The 10,634-nt window shown below is 39.7% G+C and overlaps 1 protein-coding gene across 4 annotated transcripts in view; it reads right to left on the minus strand.

Annotated features, from left to right (window-relative positions):
• diaph2 (diaphanous-related formin 2) overlaps positions 1-10,634 on the minus strand; it is a 1,018,926-nt gene that overhangs the window by 178,467 nt on the left and 829,825 nt on the right. For all 4 annotated transcript variants that reach the window (XM_062039765.1, XM_062039764.1, XM_062039766.1 and 1 more), the window contains one exon: positions 8,690-8,825. In XM_062039765.1, coding sequence (XP_061895749.1) covers positions 8,690-8,825 — 136 coding nt within the window. The remainder of the gene's footprint in view (positions 1-8,689; positions 8,826-10,634) is intronic.

Here is a 10,634-nt window from a genome sequence, read left to right on the forward strand (position 1 = left end):
GAAAAACTTAGCTTCTAGCAGGAAAATAAGTGTATGATATTCATCGAATAATACCTCAACAGTGGACATTTATCCATGAAAATATGGAGAAGCTGCTGGTGGTGTGTTTGAGGAAGAAGCAACTGGAAGGAGATACCATGGAAGTCTACCCACCAACGTACATTATTGTTACATTACTTCATAAAACGACTATAATTTTTTGTAGTACCTTCTATTGTATTATTTGTTTTGTATATTTCTCATCTAAAAGTTTGTTTTTCTTTTCAAAAGACATGTTTAATGTTAAACATGTGCTATTTTGAGGGGGCCAGCACCAATTAACGTATTTTTCGGACCATAGGGCGCACCGGATTGTAAGGAGCCCTGCCAAAGATCGGTTCTATTCAGGTCTATTTTCATACAAAAGGCGCATTAAAGGGGTCATATTGTGATTTGTTTCTCAATTTTAAACGCTTCCTTGTGGTCTGCATAACATGTAATGGTGGTTCTTTGGTCAACATGTTGTATGGATCTTCATGCCACTTTCTGACCATATTTTCAAGATGCACTCTTATTAATGTGCCTCCACTTTGACAGTGTTTTCTCCCCATTATCTTTTGATTGATTGATTGAAACTTGTATTAGTATATTACACAGTACAGTACATATTCCGTACAATTGACCACTAAATGGTAACACCCGAATACGTTTTTCAACTTGTTTAAATCGGGGTCCATGTTAATCAGTTCATGGTAGTTTGTTGTACAGGTAGTTTTTAGCTCTTCCATAACGAGGCTACTGACATCAATAAGTTAGAACCGTACGCTACTTCATATTAGAATTGGCAACAGCTGAGGATGAATGCCCCACAACAAGAGGATAGAGAGAAAGAAGGAGCATATTGACTACGATGGCGGATGCACACACATATTCAGGACTTATGCAGATCCCAAATACACATCAGCAGGTACCAAAAGGTAAGAAAAGTTGGTTTTGCATTATATTGTAAACCCAATAATGTCTCCTAATAGATGGTATTTTGTGGTTCTTATACACAAACCATAATAATACCCATATGTTGAAGCACAGTACGTCTGACTATGGTAGCCGTAATGCTCCGACAATCCATCAAAGGGTCCGGCTTCATAGCTTATCCAAGTCGTACTAAAACATTTTGATTTTTGAGCGCCGTGTGTAATGTCCTATATTCTCTATGAAAAATCTAAGTTTTGGGATTGCTTGCTTACAGGTGCTTGCTAGCATCATTTACTGAACAGGGGGCGTCAACCTGCAGTCCACGCGTATCTCTTATCTCATCTACTGGTCACACTTATAATGCCATGGACCAAATAAAAGTGCTATTGCAAGGAATTTAGGGATTTCACCATCTAAGGTCCGAAATATAATCATCTGGAGAAATCACTGCAAGGCCAAAAACTAACATTGAATGCCCGTGACCTTCGATCCCTCAGGCAGTACTGCATCAAAAAAAGCGACATCAGTGTGTAAAGGATATCACCACATGGGCTCAGAAACACTTCTGAAAACCACTGTCAGTAAATATAGTTTGTCGCTACATCTGCAAGTGCAAGTTAAAACTCTACTATGCAACGCCAAAGCCATTTATCAACAACACCCAGAAACGCCGCCGGCTTTGCTGGGCCCAAATTCATCTAAGATGGACTGATGCAAAGTGGAAATGTGTTCTGTGGTCTGACGAGTCCACATTTCAAATTGTTTTTGGAAACTGTGGACGTCGTGTCCTCCGGAACAAAGAGGAAAATAACCATCCGGATTGTTCTAGGGTGCAAAGTTGAAAAGCCAGCATCTGTGATGGTATGGGGGTGTATTAGTGCCCAAGGCATGGGTAATTTACACATCTGTGAAGGCACCATTAATGCTGAAAGGTACATACAGGTTTTGGAGCAACATATGTTGCCATCCAAGCAATGGATGGACGCCCCTGCTTATTTCAGCAAGACAATGCCAAGCCATGTGTTACAACAGTGTGGCTTCGTAGTAGGGTACTAGACTGGCCTGCCAGTAGTCCAGACCTCTCGCCCATTGAAAATGTGTGGCGCAATATGAAGCCTAAATTACCACAAGGGAGAAATAATTCCACCTGAAAAGCTTCAAAAATTGGTTTCCTCAGTTCCCAAACGTTTACTGAGTGTTGTTAAAAGGAAAGGCCATGTAACACAGTGGTAAAAATGCCCCTGTGCCAACTTTTTTGCAATGTGTTGCTGCCATTAAATTCTAAGTTAATGATTGTTTGCCAAAAAAAAAAGAGTTTCCCAGTTCGAATGTTAAATATCTTGTCTTTGCAGTCTATTCAATTGAATATAAGTTGAAAAGGATTAGCAAATCATTGTATTCTGTTTTTATTTACCATTCACACAACGTGCCAACTTCACTGGTTGTGGGGTTTGTACTTTACCCAATTATGTTTGGTATGCAGACACGAAAAAGTGACAGCCTGTCTTATTTTTTTAAAAAAAAAATAGTGTATATTCCTCAAGTGGCAAGGTCGCAATGATCACGGCACCGCAGCAAGGTAGGTTCCTTTTTTTATTCTTTAAGTGTGGAGGACAATCCTCGCTCGCTATCTCCTGCAGGCAACGTTGCCCATGTCAACCTCATGTGTTATTCATGGGAGTCATATTATGGCATCCACAAAGTCAGATCCAAATCTGCTCTGGCAGGAATATTTTATATTATACCTCCTTCGCTAGGGCCTTCTCCATCTGGTTAGCCCCAATGAGGGGGTTGGGGGGGGGGGTGCCTTCAGCACAGCCATGTTGGATTATTAAAAGTGAAGCTTTCAAAGAGGTCGCTGCTCAGGGAAGAAGAGAGTGTTGCATGCATCAATTATCTCGCAGGATTTGTGGCACGCTGAAGACTGTCTTGTCACATTTCCCCACATGGCTGTGAGGTCATTGGCCGCCGCTGACATTTAGTAGCTGGTGAATTGTGGGAAATCCACACAAAAAAAAAAGAAGGAAAAAAAAGACAAAAGAGCAGACTGACTGCTCGCAAAGAGCCTTCAGGCTTGAAATTCCCTCTCAATGTCATTGGTGGAGCGAGACGCCGACGTCCCCGCTCTGCTGCTCTTATTTGTCATGTCGGAGCAACTCACGCGGATCAATAGCGAGTTTGCTGGCGTTGCCTCGGGGGCCGGGTGTGGTTCCGGGGGTGCGCCCGGGAGTAATTGCGGGGTGACTCGACGCAAATATAGTGCCATCTTGGACTGGAGCCATGTTTTAGCTCCTGTGGATAATGCATATGTTTAAGAGCTATTTCTTTATTCATAATCATGTTTGAATCAGCTCATATTTTTTCCTTAATTTTACTCTGTATACTAGTTTCTCTTTGTCTTCAGATTGCCTGTTTAGACAGGGTTGTAAACCATCAGGAATGTGAACACAACCCCCAAGTCTCTCTTCTTATCAGTGTTGAGAGGAGGGGGGGGGGGGGGGAATGGGGGCTTTCTTTGTGTGAAAAGAGTTGCTTTTTCCCTTGGAATGCTAGATCAACTTGGGCTACGCATTTGTATGTGTTGTTCGAGGCTGGTCTCTATTCTCAAATATTTGACAATAAATTACAAAATACCTATACTGTGCTTGGTGGTATCTTTGAGATCAGTTTATATGTCATCTAAGGAACTTGGGACTGACCAGCGTTTTACATCCCACTTGGAGGAACATCTGGTCAAACGCAACACTCCGCATCGCACATGACAATAAAACATTAAAGTCAAACTGGAAGAGGCAATTCCTGAAAGAATTGCGTGTGAATGCTCCCATGCTGAAGTTGAACTGGAATGCTGACAGAATGTATTAAGAATAGTTTGAATGTCAGAATGGTTTCAATGCTGAAAAGTTAAATTTTTCCAGGAAAAACTGAATTTGGTTTGGAACTTGGGAAAGTGTTGGATGCATGAGACTTTAAACTGTTTTTAACTTTTTTTTAACTGTTTTTAACTTTTTAACTGCTTTGTATCTAACAAATTGTTCTTAGGGTAATTTGTATTTGCTTTTTCAATGTGTATTTTACTTCTGTTTTAAATGTTATTTTTTAGTCTGTCCTTTGCCTCTATTTCTTTGTAATAATAATAACAGATTATTTTGTAAAAAGCACTTTACGTTGAGCAAACAACCTCAAAGTGCCACAGTGTTAAAAAAATAAAAAATAAAAATAAAAATAAAATAGTAATAATAATAATAATAATAAAAGATAATACAAATAAATACAATATACAACTAGAAACAGCCCAACAGCTAGAACAAGCATGCATATCTATAAAAATCTATTAAAAAGGCTTTTTTAAAAAGATGTGTTTTTAAGCCTTTTCTAAAAGCATCCACAGTCTGAGGTGCCCTCAGGGGGTCAGGGAGAGCGTTCCACAGACTGGGAGCAGCGGAGCAGAAAGCCCGATCTCCCATAGTTCGTAGCTTTGTCCTTGGAGGTTGGTGGAGGTTAGCCTGTTTGGAGCGGAGGTGTCGTGTGGAGGATTGGGGGGTGAGCAGTTCTTTAAGGTAGACGGGGGCATTTCCATGGAGGCACTGGTGAGTTAGTAAGGAGATTTTGAATTCAATCCTGAGTGGAACAGGAAGCCAGTAAAAGGATTTGAGAGTTTGTGTGATGTGGTCATATTTCCGCACTCTCATCAGGACCCTAGCCGCACTATTTTGTATGTACTGCAGCTTCTGAATGTTCTTGCTGGGGATCCCGACAAGAAGCAGTCGTTGTGGTGTACAGCCCTTTGTTCTTCAACTGTGGTTGTTTTTAAAGGGCTTTATAAATACAGTTGGTATGGTATGGTATGAGTGGAATATGTTGATGTTGGAATGGTTTGAATAAGTTGAGAAATGTGTGAATTGTGGACGTTTAAAAAATGGACAATTCATTTTGAATGGGGAAAATGTCCCTGAAAACTAGGAATTCTTGGAAATCTGGTAATTTTGTGAAATTGTTGGATAAGAGAACACAATTCCTGAACAGACTAAATATTTTGGAAGTGGAACGGTTTGGATCGGATTAAAAATGTGGGAGTTGTGGAACTTTGAAAAATGTCCCATTTAAAAAATGGGAATTTCATGGAAATTTGGGAATTTTGGCAAAAAAGGGAATTTGATTGGGAAATGCTAAGAAAATATGAATGGTATGAATGAGTTGAAATGACTGGTGTTGGAATTTTTCAAATCGGTTGAGAAATTTTGATCTAGTAACATTTATAATTGAGAAATGGTATTATGGAATTCCTGCAATTTTGGGAAAACCGGGAATTTTTTCAGTTCCAAAAATAACTTTGTTTTTTGTTCTGATTAAGAGGAATGTTTTGACGGTGGAACGGTTGAAGTGGGTTGAAAAATGTGGAAGGAGTAGTCGACAGCAAAAAGGTTGGAAATAGGGCTTTGGAAAACCAGGAATTCTGGAAAATCCTGGAATTTTTTGGAACTTGGAAAATGAGACATTGAATGTCCAGAATGAGTGAAATATTTTGAAGGTGGAATGATTTGAATCGGTTGAAAAATGTGGAAATGGTGGCAGTTTGAATACTGGACAATTCATTTTGAATGGGAAAAATGTCCCGGAAAACCTGGAATTCTTGGAAATCTGGTAATGTTGTTAACGTTGTTGGAATAGAGAACACAATTCCTGAACAGACTGAAAATTTTTAGTTGGAACGGTTTAGATCGGATTAAACAAGTGGGAGTTGTGGAACTTTGAAAAATGTCCCATTTTTTAAATGGGAATTTCATGGAAATTTGGGAATTTCGGCCAAAGAGGGATTTTTGGGGGAAAATTCTCAAAAAAAAAATATGAATGGTCTGAATGAGTTGAAATGGTTGGTGTTGGAATTTTTTTAAATCGGTCGAGAAATTTTGAACTAGTAACATTTTTAATTGAAAAATGTTATGGAATTCCTGAAATTTGGGGAAAACCGGGAATTTTTCCAGTTCCAAAAACAACTTTGTTTTTTGTCCTGATTAAGAGGAATGTTTTGACGGTGGAACGGTTGAAGTGGGTTGAAAAATGTGGAAGGAGTAGTCGACAGCAAAAAGGGTGGAAATAGGGCTTTGGAAAACCAGGAATTCTGGAAAATCCTGGAATTTTTTTAACATTGACATTGAATGTCCAGAATGAGTGAAATATGTGACCCGTGCTGGCAAAATGAGTCAGAATACGCACAGGCTAATTTTGAGCAACAGGCAAATAAGTGGAAAAAAATGTATCTTAGTTGAAATTGAGATTTTCACAAAAATGAGTCCATAAAGCCACAAACTAGCGATCCCAATCATCGAAATAGCAAGAAAACATCTTAAATCACCTTTATTTGAAGGTTTTGTACGAGGTATGTCTTCAGAAATGAGTCCTTTGTGTTAAAATTCCTTGAGAAAATCAAGTGTTTTCAACGCTCACTCGCGGCAATAAGGGGGAATCCCCCTAGCCATATTTGGTATCATTGTGACGCCAAGTTGACCTACTTTCTAAAAATGAGCATGGAATTCCCGATGACGCCATTCTGAACCAATACAATTCGAGTTTTTAAACCTGTCCCGATGTAAACAAATCCGGCTTGTTGCTAAGGGTCGCTGTGAGGCGTACCCTCATTGGTTGAATCACCCCGCGCGGTGCATTGTGGTATCATGGCTGCGCCCTGATGAAAAACAACACAGTAGTTCGAGCGGAATATTATGTGAAAAAAGGTGATTTTCGAACATTTAATTATTATTTTTGTGGATAAGTTAGACTGTTTGACATTCCGTAATGGATTTAGAAGGTGGAGAGGGTACACAGGCGGTTGCAAGTGCGCTAAATTCACTGCAGTCGGCGAATCTTCTTAGTGCTGCTGGTCAGGAATATTACGGACAGCTGACCAGCTGACAAACTGACCAGTGAACAAAAAAACTGTGACATAACAGTGTTGAAATTTTTGTACATAACCGTTTTCAATAGAGTTGAATATATATTTTTCCTTTAGACATGGGATTTGACTTTAATTGTACCAATTTTGGTGTTGCTACAAGGACTTTTAAGGTATGGTTAGTATGGAGTTTTGTTTTGGAACATTCTGTTCTGGAACAGTAAACTTTAAGCTGGTTTTTCTCAAAACGGACCCTCAAACTTGGTCGACTTCAATCGGATGTAACTCGGTCATTTTTCTGTCCGATTCCAACAAACCATATATCATTTTGAAGGTCTTTAGATGGAGAATGTGTAAATAACAATAACTCAGTTTTTTAAATTTCCTCATTGTGACTCATTTTGCCAGCACAGGTCACATATGTTGAAGGTGGAATGGTTTGAATCGGTTGAAAAATGTGGAAATGGTGGAAGTTTGAATATTAGACAATTCATTTTGAATGGGAAAAATGTCCCGGAAATTCTTGGAAATCTGGGGCCGTACTTATCAAGCTTCTTAGAGTGCCATTTTACACTTAAGTCCTGAGAATTTGCGAAATTTAGTCCTACTCTCAAACTTAAGAATAAAAGCTTTTTATCAACGTTCTTAAGTCTAAGAATCACTCCTACTCTCCACGATATTTAAGAGACCTTCAGAGGTGTCTTAAGTGGTTAGGAGTTGCCAGCAGGGGATGGCACTGAGGCGAGAGAGACGTGCGCGAACGTTCAGGGAACGGAACAATGTTTTTTTTTTTTTGATGACGAGCAGCTGATCAAACGGTATCGTATAGACAGAGCGGATATTATTTTTGTCACAGATTTAATACTTTTCGATTCCTTGTTGATTTCTGCATGTGTCTGCAGTGGGCTAGTATATATAGAGCCACCCACACCAGTTTCAAATGAGTTGCCTAATTAATGAATTGGAAAGAAAATGTTATGACAGTAGCGTATGTGTGTGGCCGTGAGGTGAGTGACGTCAGTGAGTGTGTGGGCGATAGAAGAGAGGGAGCGGTAGCGTGAGTGCCGGCGGGGACTAGTTTGTTTTGTATTATTTTGTAGTTTATTGTCAAAATATACACTCCCATTGTCCACTTAAATATTTCCAAGATATTTCTTTATTCTTAGACAACGGATTCCCTTCCGTGATTGGTCATTTCTATGGACACAGAAATGACGTCACCTAAAATTCAGTTTACGGCACATAGTAATGTCGTAATTCAGCTCTGAGTGTGACACTTAAGATTCAGTCCTACACTTCGCTGAAAGTGTGAGTAAGACGCCTGATAACTAACTTTTAAGTGCAGCTTTCAGCGAAGAATTTATTTACTCTTAAGTCAACTCTTAGCAGACTTCTTAGGAGTAATTCTAAGAAGCTTGATAAGTACGGCCCCTGGTAATTTGGTTAAATTGTTGGAATAGAGAACACGATTCCTAAACAGACTGAATATTTTGGAGTTGGAACGGTTTGGATCCTAAATTTACTAAAAACCTAAAAGTTTGGGATTTTTTTGCATGTTTTTTTTACTTATTGCCATGGCAAAATTATAATATATATTTTTTTTTTAGAACAAACTATCAGCGCCACCATGTGACAGTAAATATGCCTGTTATTTACTGTATGTGGCATACGGGCACTGGTGGAGTTTCTATAACAGTTGGAGAATAGTAAGTGTGATTTTAACACGGCCGACACCACATCTGAAGCACGACTCCACGCGGGCCCGCTTCTGCGCCCGCCCCGGCTCCGCTCCCAAACTCCCAGCATGCCCTGCTCGCGCGTCTTTGTGGCGAAGCGACGCACCTTTGTTCATGTCAATCAGCTGCTTCTTCTTCTGCTGACGCTCCTGCTTCTCGCGCTCGGCTTTTTCCTTCGCCAGCCTGGCTCTCTTGATCTTCTCCTCCATCTCCCTCTTCTTGTGGTTCTCCTTCACAGCTTCCTGATGAGGCAACACACACACACACACACACACACACGTTGAGATGAATCCTTCCACCACTACCGTCAAAACCTTCTTCATGAGAGTCTTCACAACCGTGTCGCTTTTCAGAAGCAGCAACTTGCCATCAGCCAAAAAAACATGATTCCTTGTGTATGTGCACTCGCTTTTAAATATGTTTATAATCTGCACATCTTGACATATTTGTAAAGATGAGCTCATTCAATCCCAAAAAAAAGACACATTTTCAACAATTTTGACACATTTTGTCACCAGAATGACAAAGAATCGCATGTTGATGCAACTGTAATATGTTGTATTTTGTAATCACGGACGTACGGCCAAACAGCTCCATTTTTGTTCCATCTGACCACAGAACTTTCCTCCAGAAGGTCTTATCTTTGTCCATGTGATGTCAGATGAAACAAACATTGAGCAGCAATATGTTTGGAGGAGAAAAGGTGAGGCCTTTAATGCCAGGAACACCATACCTACTGTCAAGCATGGTGGTGGTAGTGTTATGCTCTGGGCCTGTTTTGCTGCTTTACGGAGAGTAAATGGGACAATGAATAAGGAGGATTACCTCCACATTCTTCACGACAACCTAGAAGTTGGGTCTTGGGCGCAGTTGGGTGTTCCAACAGGACAATGACCCCAAACACATGTCAAAAGTGGTAAAGGAATGGCTAAATCAGGCTAGAATGAAGGTTTTAGTCTGGCCTTCCCAAAGTCCTGACTTAAACGTGTGGACAATGCTGAAGAAACAAGTCCATGTCAGAAAACCAACAAGTTTAGCTGAACTGCACCAATTTTGTCAAGAGGAGTGGTCAAAAATTCAAGCAGAAGCTTGTGGATGGCTACCAAAAGCGCCTTATTGCAGTGAAACTTGCCAAGGGACATGTAAGCAAATATTAACATTGCTGTATGTATACTTTTGACCCAGCAGATTTGCTCAAATTGTATGTACTGTGTATATACTGTATATATATATGTATATATATATATATATACACAGTCGCAATCTTTACAAGTGTATGTAAACTTTTGATCGCGACTGTATATATACAGCATATATATATATATATATATATATATATATATATATATATATATATATATATATATATATATATATATATATATATATATATATATATATATAGAGAGAGAGAGAGAGAGAGAGAGAGAGAGAGAGAGAGAGAGAGAGAGAGAAAGAGAGTATTAGTATAGTACCGCGATACTAATGAATCATAATCGGTACTATATCGCCTCTAAAAAGTACCGGTCACCCACCACCCCGCCCTCGTCACGTCGTGTCATTGCTGATTTACGAGCAGACGAGCATGTTCGGCAGCGCACAATCACGGAGTACTTACAAGCAGACACAGTGTGTAGACAGAAAAGGGAGAACGGACGCATTTTGGCTTAAAAACTTCCGATAAAGGTGAAGTTATAACACCGAAACGCCCTCAGGAAGAGGTGCTTTAAGACATGGCTAGCTAGCTAGCGGCTAACGTCCAGCTACTTCTAAATCACTAATCCTCATCTCCTGGCGACAAATAAAGTGAGTTTCTTACAAGTATCATCCCTGCAGGACGAGGAATAGCTAAACATGCTTCACTACACACAGTAGCTCACCGGCGTCAAAATGTAAACAAACGCCATTGGTGGATCTACACCCATTATCCACTGTAATGATACCAAGTTCAGGAGCGTATCTAGTTGATACTACTATGATTATATCGATATTTGTTAGCATCACAACATCTTATTTCGTTTTTTATTTATTTATATTATGTTTATAAAGTC

The sequence above is a fragment of the Entelurus aequoreus genome, linkage group LG28 (genome assembly GCF_033978785.1).
Source record: "Entelurus aequoreus isolate RoL-2023_Sb linkage group LG28, RoL_Eaeq_v1.1, whole genome shotgun sequence".
NCBI lineage: Eukaryota > Metazoa > Chordata > Actinopteri > Syngnathiformes > Syngnathidae > Entelurus > Entelurus aequoreus.